This window comes from Dicentrarchus labrax, unplaced genomic scaffold, assembly GCF_905237075.1.
Source record: "Dicentrarchus labrax unplaced genomic scaffold, dlabrax2021, whole genome shotgun sequence".
Taxonomy (NCBI): Eukaryota; Metazoa; Chordata; class Actinopteri; family Moronidae; genus Dicentrarchus; species Dicentrarchus labrax.
Window position 1 is genome coordinate 1262501 of NW_026136717.1, and position 21354 is coordinate 1283854.

General features: G+C 39.4%; 1 protein-coding gene and 1 long non-coding RNA gene across 4 annotated transcripts in view; one reads left to right on the top strand and one right to left on the bottom strand.

The window, feature by feature from the left end:
• The window catches only part of LOC127349486 (uncharacterized), a 228663-nt gene that overhangs the window by 14284 nt on the left and 193025 nt on the right, over positions 1 to 21354 (top strand). The window lies entirely within an intron of this gene.
• Positions 11124 to 21354, bottom strand: part of mtm1 (myotubularin 1) — a 30026-nt gene continuing 19795 nt past the window's right edge. For 2 of the 3 annotated variants that reach the window (XM_051375213.1, XM_051375214.1), the window contains exons 8-16: positions 21170 to 21319; positions 19957 to 20142; positions 18190 to 18372; positions 17793 to 17948; positions 17500 to 17547; positions 15819 to 15911; positions 14983 to 15096; positions 14688 to 14864; positions 11124 to 13647 (exon numbers count right to left, since the gene is read on the bottom strand). In XM_051375213.1, the coding sequence (XP_051231173.1) occupies positions 13453 to 13647; positions 14688 to 14864; positions 14983 to 15096; positions 15819 to 15911; positions 17500 to 17547; positions 17793 to 17948; positions 18190 to 18372; positions 19957 to 20142; positions 21170 to 21319 (1302 nt within the window). In that variant the 3' untranslated portion in view covers positions 11124 to 13452. The remainder of the gene's footprint in view (positions 13648 to 14687; positions 14865 to 14982; positions 15097 to 15818; positions 15912 to 17499; positions 17548 to 17792; positions 17949 to 18189; positions 18373 to 19956; positions 20143 to 21169; positions 21320 to 21354) is intronic. The other variant, XM_051375216.1, reaches the window with a different exon arrangement.

Genomic DNA, 21354 nt, shown 5'->3' on the forward strand with positions numbered 1-21354 from the left:
TTTTACAGCTCTGCCGTACACTGGGTCTGTACATAGTCAATGGCAGGCTACGAGGGGACTCTCTGGGTCGCTACACTTACAGCTCAGCTCTTGGCAGTAGTACGGTAGATTATTTCATTACAGATCTAGATCCAATGTCTCTCAGAGCTTTCACAGTCAGCCCCCTCACACCCCTCTCAGACCACAGCAAAATCACAATCTATCTGAAAAGGGCCCAGTCTAACTCTGGAGCCCCTAGTGCCTGTGAACTGTTTAACAGCACATACTCATACAGATGGACCCCTGACAGCATGGGGGCGTACCTAAAGGCACTGGAAAAATCAAAACATATATGATTGAACTCATTTATTTCTAACTGAAACATTTCCCCATAATAATTCTGGTGTAAATTCTGCTGTGGACAAAATCCATTCAATTTTTCCTCATTTGGCTCTATTGTCTAATTTGAAAGCCTCCAAACCAAAATCTAAACAAATGAACAATAACAAATGGTTTGACACTGAATGCAAAAACCTAAGGAAAACTTTAAGGAAATTATCAAATGAAAAGCATAGAGACCCAGATAACCACAACATACGCTGTCAATATGAGGCCACTCTGAAACAATACAAGTACACCCTAAAAACAAAGAAAGAACAACACAGCAAGAACCAGCTCTGTGAAATTGAGGAATCCCTCGAATCCAACCACTTCTGGGAGAAATGGAACAACCTAAACAAAACCCAGCAGGATGAATTGGCGATCCAAGATGGAAATATTTGGATTAATCACTTTAGTGAATTATACAGTAATATTACAAAAAATGATGATCAGTACAAGATATTCACAAAATGGAAAACTCTGGAGGCGGTGATAAAAAACAACCAAAACCCTCTAGATTACCCAGTAACAGAACAAGAATTAACAGAAGTCATCCAGTCCCTGAAAGGAAAAAAGGCTTATGGTAATCCATGATGGAATCCTCAACGAAATGATCAAATACTCAGACCATAAAATCAGATTGGCTATACTAAAACTATTCAATACTATTCTGTCAACTGGAGCTTTTCCAAACATCTGGAACAAAGGTTTAATAACCCCAACTCATAAATCCGGAAATAAATATGATCCAAATAACTACAGAGGAATATGTGTCTCCAGTAACCAGGGAAAAATATTCTGCAACATCATCAATAAACGACTTGTCAACTTTCTTGATGACCACAATATTCTGTATAAATGCCAAATTCGGTTTCTTGCCAAATTGCCGCACAATGGACCATATATTTACCCTCCAGACTTTAATTGATCAAGAATTAAAAATTAAGAAAAGAAAGGTATATGCATGTTCCGTTTACTTCAAAAAAGCCTTTGATTCCATCTGGCACGAGGGCCTTTTCTATAGGCTACTTGAAAGTGGCATTGGAGGAAAAACATATGATCTGATTAAGAACATGTATACAAAAAGTGAATGTGCCGTAAAGATTGGAAACAAACAAACAGCGTTCTTCTCCCAGGGCCGGGGAGTCAGGCAGGGATGCAATCTCAGTCCAATTCTCTTCAATCTTTATATCAATGAGTTAGTGAACCAACTAGAGCGTTCCACGGCACCTGGCCTCACCCTGAACGACACAGAGATCAGAGGTCTGCTATATACAGATGACTTAGTGTTGCTTTCACCTACTAAAGAAGGTTTGCAGCAGCACCTTAATCTCCTGCAGAGATTTTGTCAGACCTGGGCCCTGACAGTAAACACAGCAAAAACTAAGATAATGATCTTTCAGAAACAATACAGAAATCAGGTTACACACAATTTCTATTTAGACACCACTAAATTACAACATACAAAAAAACTACACTTACCTTGGCCTCAACATTACATACACAGGAAACCTCAACATGCCTGTGAAAGATCTGAGGGACAAAGCAAGGAGAGCTTTCTATGCAATAAAGAGAAACATTAAAATCTATATTCCAATCCAAATCTGGTTTAAAATTTTCCAGTTTGTACTAGAACCAATAATTCTATATGGCAACGAAATCTGGGGACCAAAACTAAATAATGAATTTGACAAATGGGACAAAACAATCATAGAATCTTTCCACACTGAGTTCTGTAAGAGCATCCTGCAGGTGCAGAGAAAAACACCAAATAATCTGTGCAAAGCAGAGCTCGGCCAATACCCCCTCCTACTAAAAATACAGAAAAGATCAATTAAATTTTACAATCACTTAAAATCAGTTAACCCCCAGACATACCATCACAAAGCCCTAACATACCAGGAGCTGAAACCAGAGAAGAGTCCCCTCAGCCAGCTGGTCCTGAGGCTCTCTGCAGTAACATGTCCCCAACAGCCTCAGGACAGCAACACCAACTCAATCAGACCAAACCAAATTATCAACAAGCAAAAAGAAAAATATATTGAATACTGGAAAGAAACGACCAAAACACAAAGTAAATTACAATGTTATCTGACCCTAAAAAGAGAATTCAAACTGGCAAATTACCTGAGCACAATAAAATGTCCTAAATTAAGAACAATGTTGACAATGTACAGACTGAGTGAACACAGCCTGGCCATAGAAAAGGGTCGCCACAGACAGAACTGGCTACCAGAAGAGGAGAGACTCTGCTCCCAGTGTGACAGAGGACAGGTAGAGACAGAGCTGCATTTTCTAATCTCATGCCCTAAATTCAAAACTTTAAGAGAAAAACAATTCGCAAACATTTCCCAAATATACCCCGAATTCGAATTATTAGCAGACACACAGGAACTCTCCTATTTACTGGGAGAAATGCCAAAAAGTCAAATTTTTGCAGCAAAATATGTCTCCTAATGCCCCAAACTGAGGACAACCAGTGGATACTCAGATAAATGTATATTTTATATATATATAATTATATATATTATATAATTTGTTATTACTGTTATATTGACAACAGACTACTTGTTTTAACTATAGTTACTTTACTACTGTTTTAATTGATTGTAATTAATTACTTATTGACTGAGATTGATTGATTGTAACTGTGATTGAGTCAATCATAGTTACAGTATTACCAACAGTATAGATTATAATTAATTTGTTGTAAATATTGTTTTCCTTTATTGTTACTATTATTATTTTAAATTCCAAACGCTTGCTTTGGCAATATGTACAGTGTTACGTCATGCCAATAAAGCCATTTGAATTGAATTGAATTGAGAGAGAGAGAGAGACAGAGGTGCACAGCAACAACAGTAGCAACAACTACACTAATAGTAGTGACTGATGATGATGAACATGACAACGAGCAGGGACAACAGCAACAACAGTAACCGTAGCAATAATAATACTTATAATAATAATAACACTAATATCAGTGATATTAGGAATGGCAGTCAAGCAGGACCATGGCAGGAGGCTCCACCAGGATCCATGAGAACCTGTGAGACGAGAAAGCACAAGACCTCACCGACTGACGAATGACTGTTTTCATCGCTGTCATCATTATTATTAGTCATTTCTATTAGTAGAGTCACTGCTGATGCTGTGCATCTTTGTCTCTGTCTTTCTCCCTACCATTTCATTAGGATTACGGTCTAGACCTACTGTTTGACAAGAGTATGAGATAAATGTTATATAACTGTTGTGAATTGGTGCTATACAAATACAATTGAATTAAATACAGAACAAAATACATAGAGCCAGGGTTGAGAGGGTGACTTCAAAAATATACTTAAGCATGGAGATTGATCCTTCTTTACTGGAAGACTCCTCATCCACCGAGCCGGACTTGGCTCTGATTGGTTGTTTTCATTCAGGCCCAGTGGATTCTTGCAAATGCCATTAGGAGCATCAGGAGCCAGAGGGACCTGATTGTTTCAGAGATTATCTGTCTCATGTTCTACTGTCAGGATTAATGAAAGTTTCAGCAAATATGACAAAAAGTTATTTTTTATAAAAGTTACATACTGTAGCTTTAAGTATATGTTTTAGAAATCTATGTTTTATTTAAAATATTTTTATGTTCATTTCAAATATTTCATGTGTGGGGGACAGGGACATCTTCTAATTTTCAGCTAGAACACAGAGCACTAAGTGAAGCAGTAAAGATTTTAAACTGTGTGACCACATGATCAGCCTATATCCTGTGTCACTCCATTCTGCATTTCTGCCACAAAAGATCACCAGGCCTCTGGGAGACCTGCAAAGGTGAGACTGTAGCGTTTTTTGTGGAAAAGATTGCAAAGGACAGGTTATAAAAAAAACTATTTTGAGGAAAAGAAATCATCTTTTAAACATTTTGTGCATCCCAAATACTTAAATTATGCAAAAAAAAAAAAATCTAATATTAAGATTTCTCACCAAAATGCATTGCTTATACATTTTACAGCATCTTTAGTATGGCATAATGTGTTTATATAGAAAGAAAGGACAACTTGAAAAGCAAGACAAATACCAATAATTGTATAACTGTTCAAAATAATTGAATAAACAACACAGACAAGAAGTCAGAAATCCTTAAATTAATTTAATCAGTAATATTTACATAACAGGAGCATCCAACAAGCTGTGGAGAGGATATAACATGATTAAAAGAAATATATTTGAAATGTATTCCGATTTTACCTTCCCTTGTTGATGCCAAAAAGATCCTGAAACACATTTCATGTGTCTTTATTAAAAAAGCAGGCTATATTATGACACAAAACCCCTCAAACTACAACCCCCTACATTAATGAAAGAGTCAAACTGAAATGGACAATGACAGTACTTCTCAGATTCATCACCACAGAGCCAACATCTAAAAGCTAAAAGATCCATCAGAGAACTGAGAGGAAGATGTCAAGGTTTGTGACAAGTGAACACAATCTAGAAGCTTCTGTCTTTTCATTATCCTGGGTCAGTGAGTACAAACCCAAAAAATGCCCTCAAAAATAAAACAAAATTTAACCAATGGAGCAGAAATCCACAATTTATACCAACAATTTCTGAACCAACATTACTTTCCTCTTTATAAAACTGTAAGATTTTACACTACATAAAATAATTGTATTTTACAACAATAGAACTTTAGGCAGTAAAATATGTTTTGATTGAGGTAATTACATCATGGTGCTTGTACAAAGTCAAAAATAAAAAAAATAGATTTTCATCTGTTTTTCCCTAAAAACACAACCACCCAACCAATGCACACTTTTTATGTTGCTGTCACTTCTTTTCCAACTCTGTTGTTTTACGGACAATCCTCCTCAGTGAGATCAAACCTTTCATCAAGGACGTCAAACACTTGTCAAGTATCCGTTTGGTAGAACCTACGTTAATTCACCTCTTCTTAAACATAAGAATTAGGTTAATCTTCCCACTCTGACCCACCTACACTTAGAAATGAGTCTTGTTTGAGATCTGACTGCAGGTAGCCCAAGTCCCATTCTCTCCTTAACCTCAATGAAACGCCAAAATTTCATTTAGACTTTTTGCTGTGATAACGTTGCCTGACTTTAATGACGAAGATGTCTTCGCTCTTCTCCCGACTGGTTTCGGTAAGAGTTTGCCTACATTATATGGTTTGTTGAAGTTTGCCCATGATAGACAAATGGTTCATCCAATCTCCACGAGCATTTTTTAAAAGTGCCTGCAGTTTTCAAAACAGTTCAGTCAGTTAGGAGTTCTGAACGTCCACACTGGAAGGCGGAGTGAAAAACCAGCATTCACAGAGAAACGGGAGACGTAATAAATATGGCAACAGAGCACATTTTCAGACAGTCTCTTCAGAAAGATATTCAGTGTTGAATAGGGCGGATGTGGATCAGAGGCAGAGCGGGTCGTCCACTAATGGGAAGGTTGTTGGTTCAATCCCCGGCTCCTCCTGCCACATGTCGAAGTATCCTTGAGCAAGATACTGAACCCCAAATTGCTCTCGATGCTGTGTATGTATGAATGCGTTTCCGTTCGACGGGCTTTGCCATAGTGTAAAAGTGGAATGTCAGTTTCCGAAAGTTACAGAAGTGGTCGGACTTCAGTTCAGGCAGGAGCTTTCCACTAAGCTAGAGTGTTTACTCTTTACTCACCTTGGACCTTCTGTATCTCTGTACTAAATGCACTGATGGAACTCTCATCTGGCTGTGCATTTTGACAACAAGGGCCAACAGAGTCCTTCAAAGATGTAGAAAATGATCTATTACTGATTCACACAGTGTAGGATTTGGAGGGGACAAACTGAGGCTTCTTTTAACACAGGGGAAGGTAACTAGGACTGCCCTGTCTTCTGCGGTCTGTAGTTACTTGAGGAATGCCTGCTGTAACCGCCCACTTCCTCCCACCTCACACTGGCACAGACCTATAAATAACAGCATGGCATTCTCCCAAACCACGCAAGTCTTTATTCCTTTGGAACCTTGAACTATTGGAGCAGTCAATCTCAAACATGACCCTGGACAGCTAGAGTACGTCTCTCTGAAGAGGTGAAGGTGATTCTCACAAGAATCAAGGCACAAATCTGGACATGACCTGACACACTTCGCAAAATGACTTATTGCAACTTATTTACAACTGAAACTGTCACACTGTACATAAAATGCATCGTCTCAATGCACCGTTACTTCCGACTTGCTTAAAAGCCAATGAGTTGAACACACTGAGGGGCAATGTATTAGAGTCTAAGCTGGCTTTTCCGAGCCTTCTTGACACAGAATTCTATTTCACTAGGAAGGTTTCTTATTTAGGAATTCAAGGATGTTGTAGAGAAGCAGAGTGTACAGAGATATTTTGGGTAGCATGGGCTCCAGGGGGGTTCGACCAATTAGCCCTGGTCCTCGAACCGGTTCTGTTCAAAATTCTTGGAACCATGGTGCTATCTAGTGAACCAGCCCACAATGTTTTCATCAACAGTGGGCATGTACATCATGCAAAGAGTTTTGGTAAGAAACATTAAAAAAAAAAGCTCTTTGACATATACTACTTTAAGTCCCATTTGCTAACATGGAGGGGGCAGGGATTATTAGCTATACTGCAGCCAGCCACAATTTTGTCTTCATTTCTGGGGAGCTGTCATGTCACCCATCTTAATATATAGTCAATGGTCCGATCTGAGTTCAAGATAGGTCAGGAGAAAGGTTGGCTGCCTTAACCCATTCAGACAGACCGCAGATGTGCCACATTGAAATGAAAATTTTTCCTGTATATATAAATTCACTAAGGTAAGGGAACTGCTCTGTCAGCATCGTGTCCAATAGGAGTGCCTCGGTACTGCAACACGATATTCATTTGTGAAGGAGGTCAGGCCATTATAGCTGCATATTTACAGTGGGGAAATCCAGCTCCTCACACATTGCAATTTTATCTTTAAAATAGTCTGCCTAGAGTAACATACTTTGAAAAATACTTCCGTAATTGAATAAAAATCCAATTTTGAGAAATTTGAGAAAATGCTGATTTAGATCTCTGAATCCACTGGCAATGGAACCTCTCCAAAGAACAAACTGTTACAAATATAGAGCCAGGTGGACTTGATCTACAGTAGCGGTCCATCTACCCTGTATTAGTTTGAACAAAATATTCTGAGCAGTTTCCCTTGGATTTGAAGCCAGAGCGCAGCACTGTTGCCGAGTTAAAGCTAAACTGCACCCAGGACCAGGTCTGGAGCTCCTTTTAATGCTTTTCCCCCTTGTTTTCAGTGACTGACCCCACAACTGACACTGCCAAAATAACTCACAAATCAGCATTTGATGGATTATGATGTGAAAGTACAGCACTCAAGTAATAAAGCCGCAGTTATTTAAGTGGCTTACATTGAAATAAAGTGCCAGAGACTGAGGAGAATCATTAGACTGACTAAACAAATGTGGTGACAGAGAACTCAAGATCGATTGTAATAAACAGTCCTGTCATCATTTTGACAGGCTGAATGATACAGTACATATATTTATGTTTTAGCAGCATGCTGGCCATTATTTTTCTGTCTGAGTTTGTGTCAACTGTGTTCAAACTAACCAAAATGGGAGCCTTTTGAGTTAGCAAAATCCTCAGATCAGGCTATTTCTTGAAACCCTCAACTCCACTGTCAAGATAAAGAAATTTGATTCTGTTCCAACATTCCTCTTTTATCCACACACACACACACACACACACACACACACACACACACACACACACACACACACACACACACACACACACACACACACACACACACACACACACACACACACACACACACACACACACACACACACACACACACACACACACACACACACACACACACGTCCATATGATGTCCTGAGTTTGACTCTGCGCAACTGCTCTGTAGACACCAGCTCTATGACAGCACCAAAACCCAAAGAGACAACTATAAAAGCATGTGCTTTTTGGACAGGTTGGCTTTCATGTCTTCTTATTGGAGGATCCAATTTTCAAAAGTCCATTTGAGTCAGAAAGCAAAAGGTAAAATTATGGAAATTACAGATTATGAGATATTAAGTAAAAAAGTCATCATTTTGACTTTGCTGCAGTAGGCACTTTTAAAAAGAATGTGTTGTCATATTTGCTGAAACGTATTATTGGCCGAATGAAAGAAGAATATTTTTTTTTTTTTTATAATAATTTAAGAATTTATGTTTTTTAAAATAAATTATATGGGAGTTAGATAAGCTAATAAAATAAAAAATACATTCCCACAAAGAAAACAGACAAGGGGGGGGAAAAGGGGGGGGAAATCCCGATTAAAAAAAAAAAAAAATACATACCCAAAATTTTTCTCAAAAAAAAAAAAAAAAAAACCCCGCTTCCGGAAAAAGGGGTGAACCCCCCCTAAAAAGACACCCCCCCTCCCCCCCATTTTTTTTAAAAAATATTAAAAAACAAAAAAAAAACATAAAAATAAATTCACAAAATTCACCCCATCCCACACCACCACAAAAAAAAAAAAAAAAAAATTAAATAATACAAAAAAAAAAAAAAAAAAAAAAATAAAAAAAAAATAAAAAAAAAAAAAAAAAAAAAAAAAAAAAAATTTTTTTTTAAATAAAAAAAAAAAAAAAAATAAAATACTTTTTTTTATTAATTATAAACCTTATTTCCACCCACCCTCCACCCCTTTCCATAACCTTCATAAACACCCTTTATAAAAAAAAAGAATAAATCTTAAAAAAAAAGAAATAAAAAAAAAAAAAAAAAATATAAGTAAAATTAAAAAAAAAATTAAAAAAAAATTTCACAAAGCTCCCTCAAACCCCCCCAAAAAAAAAAAAAAAAAAAAAAAAAAAAAAACCCAGGAGAAGGAAAAAAAAAAAAAGGGAAAATAATTTTATAAAAAATAAAAAAAAATTAAAAAAAAAAATAAAAAGAATTTGTAGAAAATAATATAAAAAAAAAATATTAAAAAATAAGGAAAAAATACATCAGCCCGCGGTTTTACGACATGTCGAAATCAATAGGCTGTATAATGTGGGGCGTCTAAGCTCTTGGACCCTACCTCATCGGAGTGGCTTTTTCTTTAAAATTTGTTTTGGCCTTTTGTGGTTTTGTTTGGGTTTTTGTGATACTGTCCTGGGTTTTCGGTTGTTAAATTGGTGTGTAAATGGTGCTGATGGCTTTTTTGGTGTGTGTTGAGGGGTGTGTGGCGTGCCTCGTTGGCCTTTGAAAATGTCCTGTGTGTTTTTTGTTTCGGGTTTTTTGATGTGCCCTCCTCGCTTCTTGGTCTTTTATTTGGCGTCCGTCCTGGTGCTGATGACGTTATATTTTGTGCTGTAGTTGGGGGTTATTTATTATTATAAATACTTTATACCCTGACAGTAGAACACGAGACTGATAATCTGTGAAAAAACTCAGGTTCCTCTGGCTCCTCCTAGTGCTCCTAATGGCATTTGCAAGAATCCACCGGGCCTGAACGAAAACAACCAAGACGCAAAGCGTATGGTTGTTTTGGTTGGTCCCAGTGGATTCTTGCAAATGCCAATATGAGCACTAGGAGGAGCCAGAGGATTAAAATGCATCAAAATGACTAAGCATTTGACATTAACTGGCTAGGGTGGTTAGATTGCTTACATCTATGCACCAACTTTCCTAGTGTGTAACCAAGGCAACGAAAGTAGCATGATAGTAAAGCAGTAGTAACTTTAACTACTTTTTGTTCACTTACTTACTTTAACTTTTCACTGTAGGGTTCATGGTTCCATTGGAACCTTTGCTACTATTAAATAAATTGTTAAATAGTTATTCTGTGCAATGAGCCATCTACTAGTCAGTATTTATGTATGTATGCAGTCAAACAAATAACTCTGAATGAACTTATATCATGGAAAGTATTTCCACAGGATTAAATGGTTTTCTTACAGCATTAAGCAATTATGTTGGTCCAACTCAATTTACTTAAGCTGAGTCAACTTAACTTAGTGAGGTTGAATCAACCTACTCACTAGGTTTGGGTCTAACTTTAATTTAATAGGGTTGGTCCAACTAATTTTACAGTTGTAACATTACACAACTAAAAACCTCAGTAAAAGAAAGTCATTTAATTACATAAAATACGTTCCATGATTTAATTTAGTAAGTTCAAACAATAACTTTTGAGTTTAACTTAAAACAAAAAAATAATAATTTCTCATTAGACCAATGTGTTGATTTCATTCATCTAAATTGTCTTTGAATCATGTCAAACATTCATAAAGCAATCATTCAATGAACTTAAACACAATAGATTCATTTATTACTAAGATAATTCTAATGTGCTGATCAAATACATGGCCCGATTGTTTTTTTGAGCGTGTATACGTCCATGACGCAAGATGCAATGGGGGGTCGGCTTTGGAGTTTTGCTGAAGTTTGGGCTTCAAGCCTCCAGAGTTTGGGAAACTCCGATCTAAACCAATCCGATAACTGGCTAATGTAAATGGAAATGGAAAAAACGGCCCCACATTGTATTCAATTGGGTGTGGGGGGGGTGGGCGGGGGGGGGGGGGCTTCTTAATGGGTGGGGTTTGGGTCCGTCCCCCCCCCCCTTGTTAGGAATAAAAAAACGGGGGAGGGGGGGAATGTAGGGAAAAAATACTCTACCATACAAAGCCAACAATGTCCAAAAGGCACATGTACTTGAGATCGTGTATGGGTTTCCACATTGGACTTTGCAGTGAGGGTGGATATAGTATCTAGAAACAGTCTGATTTACAAAAAGTTGTATTTAAGGGGGAGAGTGAACTGGTTTATTTCTGCTCACTGTCCCTAAGTCTGTGTGCTGGTTTACAAACATCTTGGCAAGGTAAGGCCATCATTGACCTGGGCTGATTTGTCCATCCTGGTTAGTGAGAGCATAAAGGTACAATAGGGCGATCCAAGATCAGAGGCAAGCACCACTTCAATCCCATATACTATCTTGAGCACCTGAAATATATTTCAAACCGTATCAAAGCTGCATTCACAAAACTACTTATTAATTCTGACCAAACAGAACTGGATTTGCTGTAAGTGCCGTAGCTTAGCTTAAAATACTGCTGAGGAGAGCTTAGCTGATAGCAGTGGCGAAATGTAAGCAACGGGGATAGCTCTCACCCTCAGGTGATAAGCAACAAATAATCCATCCCAATCTGACACACCTGATATATACACACTGTAGAAGCTCCCAGCCTCCGGCTCCACTGCATGAGCTCTGCAGCAGTTCTGATCAACTCTTTGAGGGACAGGGAAATACTCAGCAGCAGTGCAGCAAGTAGGAAGAAGGATGAAAAGTGATAATTGTACAACATCTTGATTACACGCAGGACAGCAGTGGTATGTGTATAGCAGGACATAGGAAGGAGCTGTGTCACTGAGCTGTGTTCTGACATCTAACTGTAAAATGTTTCCAAGAAAATGTATCGTTTCTACTGTTGATTTTTCTCTGCCAGTGTCTTGACTCATGACAGGGCAAGCCTAGGGATTTTCTCTCTTTTCCTTTGTACATTTCAACTGCTATTCTTATGTACTACTAAAAACACATTATTGTTCCAAGACTATTTAAATATATGTCTTAAAGATGCAGTAGGTAAGTAACGTTTATCATATTTACTGAAACTTTCACTATATCCTTACAGCAGTACATAGATAATCTGCGATAAAATCAGGTTCCTCTGGCTTCTCCTAGTGTGCCTAATGGCATGTGTAAGAATCAAGTGTGAACCTATCATGACGTCACCCATTGGTTTGTGGAGAACCGTTTTGAAGCCATGACAGTAAAACGGAGCCAGCACGAGCCAGCGGACGTGACGTACTGCGAGTTGATCGACGCTCATTGGCGGCTCGCCTGGTCACACATATTATATTATTACAGCTAAACAGTACACTAAAATAGTTTCAGTTTCTGAAAGATTTTAAGCGAGTATAATAGTATAATAGTCAACGCAGTAACAGAATCTAGCTTCATATTTGATCAGCACTGCCTAGTTTGACAGTTTGATCAGAGTTTTGTATGCTGCTCTGGACAGAATCGCTGAGAGTGACCTGCCAATCAAAAGGTGACTGAGATCCTAAACTCATCAGGAACCTGTTTACTGAGCCAATAAAGGAAGTGTCAAGTCGGCTCATTCTCCATTCAAGTGAATGGGATCACTGTGTTAGTGCAGCCAACCGTGCTGCCACCTGCTGGAATTTACATAGAATGCAGGTTTAAGACACTTGCGGGTCGACTTCACTTTTCAGACCCGGAAGCTCTGTCCATTATATATACTGTCAATGGTAAGAATACACCGGGCCTGAACGACACCACAAACAATCAGAGAGAATGGTGATTATCTGTCTCACGTTACTGTCAGGATATAGTCAGAGTTTAAGAAAATATGACAAAACGTTTTTTTTTTTTTTTTTTTTAAAGTTACCCATTTAAGCACAAATAGTTTGATTGGTTAAGGTAAGAAGATCATGGTAAGCCAATCAGAGTTTTTGTAAATTTGTGTCCTGGATGTGTCATTGCACTGGAGGCAGCAAAATGAAGCTGTAACTCCAGGTTGAAGCACTGGCTTTGTCTGGAGATTATTTTGTCACGCCACAATTCACAAGGTTAAGACACACCTTTTTCGGCCAAACAGTAAATGACTGGTGGTAGTATGTGGTTTGGTGGTAATCCGATCAAAAAGCATGTTTTCCTGAGGCTTTCTGACGTTCAGAGAAACCATACACCTTCAGCTCTGCTCTGCTGCCAGTACATAGATCCACTGCCTGTCCTGTGTGTTCAAGCCCTTGGACTGAAAGCCACTCAATGTCTTTAAGGCTTCACTGTATGATGAGTGTCTGTGTAGAAAAGGCTTTACTGTGACATATTGCATAAATCACCATCATCACCACTATGGTGTTAGAATTAACCATCAAATCTAAATCTTATTAGCATTCTTTGTTATCCACAGTTAGAACTGCACAATACTATTTAATTCCCTGCGTGTGTGAGAGACAGAAATCAGAGTGTAGACGACATAAGTGCAAGTCAACAAGTATGTGAGTGTGTGTGTGTCACACCAGCCCTCAGAGGGGAGTCTGTAGGTGTGTGTATTGCTGTGATGGTGTGGAGGAGGTGGAGGAGGGGGTGTTGGGGGTGGGGCTGTTAGCCAGACGTGAGGAAGGGGAGGAGTCGGACAGCTGCAGCTCCTCCAGCTTCTTCAAGTACTCGTCTCTGAGGGCCAACAGCTCCTTGTAGCGCTGCTCCACCGGACTCTGCTGCTAGAACACGAACACACACACACAGGAACACACACAGGAACACACACAGGAACACACACGCACACACAGGAACACACACACACACACACACACACACACACACACACACACACACACACACACACACACACACACACACACACACACACACTGTTATTTAGTGTTTAATTTTGTTGGGATATAACAGTTGGGGTATAATTTGTTATTTGTATTTATTTATATTTATATATGTATACTTTAAACTGTGTTAACAGTTCAATTTCAAGTTCAAATTTGCCTCAACAACAAAAATGTTCTTTAATTTTGTCGTCAAAGTATCAGTTCAGGCACCGTTTAGGCACCAGTGCGGTTTTAAAAGCATAATTTTAGCACTGGCATCAGACAAAAACAGTAACCAACCCTAATCGTTAGTTGCAGCCTTATACGAAAGCCAAATAAAGAGCAATGTTAAGAAATGAGAGAAAGAAACAAGAAGTGTGTGGCTGCTTGTGGTTTGGTTAAACACAAGTGTATTCAGGCATTGGTATTCACAATAAGCCAGGTAATAATGCTGGAGCCACCTTAAAGCCCTTATAATTGTATCTGATATTGTAGCAGTGCATATCCTGAAACTAATGTGCAATGAATCATATTACTTATTATTATTAGAGGCGGCTGTGGCTCAGAGGCAGAGCGGGTCGTCCCCTAATCGGAAGGTTGTTAGTTCGATCCCCGGCTCCTGGTGCCACATGGCGAAGTATCCTTGAGCAAAATACTGAACCCAAATTGCTGCCGTGCATCGGTGTATGAATGAGTTAGTTTCTGTTCAATGGACTTTGCCATCACTGAGTGAATGTGTGTGAAAGGGTGAAGGTGGCACGTAGTGTAAAAGTGCTTTGAGTGGTCGGAAGACTAGAAAGGCACTATAGAAGTACAGGTCCATTTACCATTTACCATTACTACAAAGCAACAGATGAATAATCACAATCACAATGAATAATGTGGCTTAGTAACGCAGCCCAGGTCACAGTATATTATAACAAACACACTGGCAGTCCTACCTGCTGTCGTATGCGTGGGTTCCAGCGGATGTAGTATGTTACCCAGAGCTCTAGGTGGCGCATGCTGGCGACCGGGTAGAGGACCCTGCCGGACTCCGGGGTGTAGAAGGGGTTTAAATAAATGTCCATCTTACTGTTGACCAGAGACCACAATGACACCGTCTTCGACCTCACGTCCTGCACAACAGAGAGGGTGTGAGATGTTTAAAGCTGAAATGCGCTGTGCAGTCAAAGCATGCTTGCATGCATGTTGTAGGACAACTTAGAGCAGGAGGTGGTTTATGTCAATTCTTACGTGCTGGTCTCGTGCGCTCTCACAGTTGTACAGGAAAGTCCCAAAGCGACAGCTATACAGATGATCCAGGATTGTCAGCAGGAGGCGCTCATTAAACTCAAAGGCTGTAGGAAACTGAGAGGAGAGACCGGTTACAGATCAGAGATGGCCTCAGTCACCTTACATCAGGAAACACCTTCCTGCTATGTGGACTGAGCACTGTAGTCCACATATGTGACTGGACTCACTTAGCTGCCACTTTTGTGATTTTATTAAGAGCAAACTAAATACTAGCGTAAACCATTCTAATTACAAGCCTCCAGCCACTAGATGTGTTTAAATCAGCATGTGTTTAAAGCAGGAACTGGTCTGTAAATCATTCTGCATTGATCATGAATGAATGAGTGATTCTATTGTCCACAGACGCTTTATGCTGTATGAAAAGCTTCTCCTTCAGTACATCAAATCCCTGCAGACATCTGAAGGCAGCAGCTCGCATATGTTAAGAAATGTGCAGCGTCTGATTGGAGAAGAGCTGACTCAGAGTTACAGGCGGCCATTTACTGTGTTAAATCCCATGCAAATGACACCACACACACACTTCTACGTCGGTATTATGCTGTCTATGCTGGTCTCATTAATCCTCTGTGTCACTGCCTCCTGTCACTGTCTGCGTTTTAGCAAAAGTGGCTTTGATGATGTGACCATTTACAACATGAGATACAGCAGAATTATGATCACATTGATGCGATGTCATCGAATCAGTTTTTTTTTTCTAGCTAGCATGTGACAAATGATGTAATAAATGCCAGCAAGGTTACATTCCCACATGAGTGCGGCTTGGTGATTCAACATACCTGTTTGGTCATCTGCCATACACAGTCGATGAACTGAACAAAGATGGGGGATCTGTCCTGATCTGCATGGTTCTTGTCACCGTGACCTATCCTCTACACGCACGCGCACACACGCGCACACACGCGCACACACACACACACACACACACACACGACACACACACACACACACACACACACACACACACACACACACACACACACACACACACACACACACACACACACACACACACACACACACACACACACACACACACACACACACACACACACACACACACACACACCAAATGGTTAACAAGAAGGTAAACTTGGTGGCCTTTATCTCCTTTTGCACAAAACTAGAGATGTCCTGATCATGTTCTTTTAGTCCCCGATCCAAGTCATTTAATTTTGATAATCTGCAGAGTCCGGATCCGGTAGGCTATTTGTATTTTTTGCAGATAATACAGTGCACATCACACACTTCAAGTATATTAAAGTTGGAAAAAAACAATCCTATGTTTTACAATTGAATAGCTCCACATTGCATTAATGCAGTATTTTTTTTAAATACATTTTTTACAAAAATAAAGTATATAATAACAAACCCTCTTATTTTTGTTCCTTGTTGCTTTCTGGAGGGAGTTTCTCTCTCCAGTGTTTGGTGCTTCGGTACAGCCTTTACCTGAGTTACCTCTACATCTTTTACAGATTATATGAATGAATTACTCTTATTGGTTTTTTGTTGTGCACTTCCAGTGGCGTGTTGAGTATGGTTGTGTCAGATCTCTATCGCTCTTTCCACTCTGCTCTCTCTCACACACAGAGCAGAGTGGAGGAAAGAATGAAAGCTTTGTGAGTAAAAACAGCTGTCATAAAACCAAAGATCAGATCAATATAGCTCAATATAGCTGATACGGATCTGTTAAAAAATGCCTTGATCTGCGCCGATACGGATCGTTGAGATCAGATTGGGACATCCCTACACAAAACTCTTTCTCAGCAAAGATGGAAGAAATACTATCAAATTTAAACCAGTATGAATATAACTTAAACTATTAAATGACATATCAATTATGACTCATTCCTTTCATACTTTGGTGCTCATGGCTTCACATGTTTGATAAGAGTCCCACCCTGAACACGTCTATGTGATAATATTCAGTAAAAGTGAGAGCGCCACCTAGTGGTGAAAGTGGTTTCATGTTCTTCTCCTAGCAGGATTATCAGATCCAGCTGTAATTTACTTATGAAATGCAAAACACATTGTTGATGATATGTGTTGACTGTGGTGAGGGGGCGGGTCTGTGGCGTGGCAGGAAATTTTTATGTATCGCCACGAAACACGAATTCGCTATAACTTGAGTGTACATTGTCCAATCGGCTCCAAACTTCACATGTCTGATAAGAGTCCCGCCCTGAACACACAGTGATAGTGCCACCTAGTGGCAACAGGAAGTAAGTGCTGCATGGCGATTTTGAGCTGATTTACGTGAGATTTTCATGTCGTGGTCTGCACGTGTTACGACGGCACGTTACGCGGCCGCAGCATGCCCTGCGTGGAGTGCGAGGTCCCGTCCATCGCTGCTTGCAGCTTTAATTATATTTATTTTTATCTAGGCGAGACCTGCCTTTATTTGTCAAAACATGTAGCCACCCCAAAGCTAGAGACAGGAGTTATGAAGATGTCACTTACTGAGGCAAACTTGTGCCCAAAACTGATCCATTCCTTCTCAATCAGCACCTGAAAAAACAAAACAGTAAGTTCATTACATCTGGCTTGTATTATTGTATTGTAATTGTTATTGTATTATTAATGCCATTTTCTGTCCATCAAAAAGCCAGACTATTAAAAATATGAGATTCTATTACCTTGAGGTACAGTAAAACCAATTAAACCATTCAATTAAAGCTTTATTGTGTTGCTCACAACCATTTCATTTTCTTTGGTGCAGATGTGCAGTCATAATCTTGTTTGCAGTTACTGACCTGGAATCCTCTGAGAGTACGGTAGTGACTGTCCAGCATCAGCATGGCCAGAGAGGTGAGCTGAGCAGTTCTGTCCCAGCCGTCACTGCAGTGAACCACCACTGAATTTCCACTGGAAACCTTGTCTGCCACTTGGATTGCCCCTGACAACACCAGCTACACACACACAGACACACAGACACACACACACACACACAGACACACACACACACACACAGACACACACACACACACACACACACACACACACACACACACACACACACACACACACACACACACACACACACCAAGTTGAACCAGAAAACCAGGAATGAAAGCCCATGAGGGCACAATACTTCCAAATTAAAATGATTATCTACACCTAGATGAAGGACAATTAAGTAATTTTTCTTACCTTGACATGTTCTAGCCAGTGTGTAGACTCTAGACTGGACAGCCAATGAGATTCCTCCACGTTGGGATAGACGATGTCTTTGAGTTTCTTCAAGGATTCCCTCATGACATGGATATTCTGGATGTCGAGGAAGATGAGCTCTGCGTTCTGGTACTCATCACCCTCGTAGCCTCCTCCTGTGGCCTAGGGAAAAGCAAAGACCTTTCGATAAATATAAGGCAAAATGTAAACAGTAACAGTAAGTGTACACTCATTAATTCAACACATGGAGGCGTAAGAGGAACTATAGGGCCACCAAAAGCACCAGGATTCATTGTCTAGAGAACCGTGAACATTCACAACAAATTCATCAAAACTGCGGTTTTTGAGATACTTGTCATGATCAAAAATGGTCCAGGGAGTGTTTGGGTCTGATGGTGGTGTTAAACCAGTAAAATCATTGGGACTCCTCTGGAAACAAAACTGTGTAAAGTAAGTGTTTGACAGACCAACTGGCCAACAGGCATTGGGGCAAGAAATTAAGAGCATGCACCACATGATCCAACATTATCACAAATCCTGAGACAGTTAGTTGATAATCATTGACAGAAAAGTACTCAACAGTTTTCATAATTGTTGATACCAAAGGTGTCTACTTGAGTCATATGACTCAGACTTGAGTAAGACTCAAGTCACAAATTTGATGACTCGAGACTCGACAATATCAAAAAACTGTTTAGTGTTTGTTTACAAAAAAAACTGCGGGTAACTGGATGAACCATGTGTCTATCACTGTCTACCATCGCTTCACAACTTCAACCATCAGATCAATGAACCATATAACGCAGTCAAACTGAAGCCAGTGAGGACAAGACAGAAAAAGCAGTGCCCACTTTGCTCTTCTTTTAATGAAGAAATACTCTCCAGTTCTGATCTAACTGATGCTAGCAGCATCTAATATATCTAGTGCCCACCCCCATAGCTGCCAGTACTTCCACAAAGGGCACTGATTGGTCTGCTACCAGTTTGGACACAAATGCATAGATTGAAGTCTGGCAAGATGAATTCTCGTGTGAGTCCAGCTGCGAGTCCAGCAAGTCCAGCTGCCTCGCAAGGTTACCCAATACCTTCGTCCAAGCCCAAAGATGAAAAAGTATATTATCAAGTGACAGGACAGAACCATGAAGAACTAATGTTAAGTCAGCGATGGCCTTTGCCACCACTGTTTGAATGAATGTGTGTGAATGGGTGAATGTGGCATGTAGTGTAAAAGCGCTCTGAATGGTTGGAAGACAAGTACAGTCCATTTACCACATGTTGTTAAAATGGCATTTAAAATTAGACACACATTATGACTTGAAACTCAAAGGTTTAGGTCTCTGTACTTGTCATTCTTGACTTGCGCAGACTTGATATTTACTTGTGACTAGCAAAACCATGACTTGGTCCCAACTCTGGTTGATAGTGAAACTTTACTGATCTATTGAATACACTCAGCTCCTTGAATTCCTTTACAGGGGAAACTATCCCATACTGTGTCATAACATCTATACTATATCAGAACTACTGAATACCATATCAGAACTATCAAATTCAATATTAGAAATATCAACAACAAAAGTAACTGATGTGACTGCTGAATGTTAACTCTTGTTACTTTCCATTCTCCTCTCATTACAATTAACTACTATTTCAGACAGACTGATGCGGATGAGATCCTGCTGGACACACTCCTGTCTGACAAACCAACCCTTCTGACCCCTGAGAGTACTTCCTTTCCCCTCTGACCTTGTTGGCCACAGCGTTGACGTTGGGCCGAGCATCATAGATGGTGAGCTTGGTGGTGTCATTGGCCTCCCTGATCATGTCCAGGTAGCGCTCGTCGTCCTTGTTTCTTTTACCAGACATGCCGACCAGAGGCTGACTGCAGCGCACGATCACTGCCTGGTTCTCCCTGTGGATCCATGATAGAACCTAACGCACAAAGATAGATGAAATATTTACAGTCAGTAGGGTATGACATGAAGTGACTCTCAGGTAGCTTCTAATGAAAACAGGTTAAATGTAAGACTTTTAAATACATTTTAAGACCATTATGAATGCAATTTAATACTAGACTATTTTAAGTCCATAGTAGCAAAAAAAAGTATATAAAGGAAAACACTGAAGAGAGAAACTCCCTTCAGACAGTAACAAGGCAAAAAAACAAGATTTAGGTTTGTTATTATATACTTTATTTTTGTAAAAAAATAAAAAAATAAATAGTGCATTAATGCAATGTGGCAGCAGTTGCTGTCACCCCAGAAGTAGCAGAAGAGAGGAGCCATGCTGGCCCAGTTTGGACTGCTTCAGGCTAATGTCTAGTTTTGGACAAAATGGGACTCAGGCTGGGCAAACAACAGAGACATATACTGTTGTGCCCACATCTTTACAGAGACTTGCTCTATCAACAACTTTGATCAAGCACTCTAACCAAAGCTGGAGCACAGGACAGGAGGAGGTGGACTCTGCGTTTACATCAATGATGCTTGGTGCTCAAACGCAGTCAGAGTGGATGGACACATTTTTATGTAAAAAAGGAAACCATATAATCATCACTGTTTACATTCCCCTAGACATAAATTTAAAAAATGCACTGCAGAATTATTTTCTGGGTGTATACATGTATGTATATATGGATATGAATAACTGTATATATTAGTTTATTTTATTATATGATATTCTTCTATAAATGTAATTATCTTTCTCTATTTGTATAGCCTGAAGGGAGTGCAAACTTTCATTTTGTTGTACAACCTTGTGTTATATGTATAAATACATTTTCCAAAGAACAGACTCAACAATAAATTGATCGTACTCACAAGTATTTTCCATGCATCCAAAGCCTCATATTTTACTTCTCCATGCCATAAAACTTAATGTAAATGTTAGTAAGAGGATCTTGAGAGATTTGTTTGAATCAAACTATGCTATAATATGGTTCAGTATTATATGGACTCACCGGTATGCGTGCTCTTGACCTGAAGGCAGCCACTCTTCTAAGGTCCTCCTCTTTACTTTTAAAGGGCACAGCCAATACAGTAGGGTAGGTGTCACACAGTTCGTAGTTCTTATTGATGAATGTAATACGCCACTTGTTATTAGGTAAGCCCTACAAAAGACAAGGATCATCATCAGTTCCTTAAT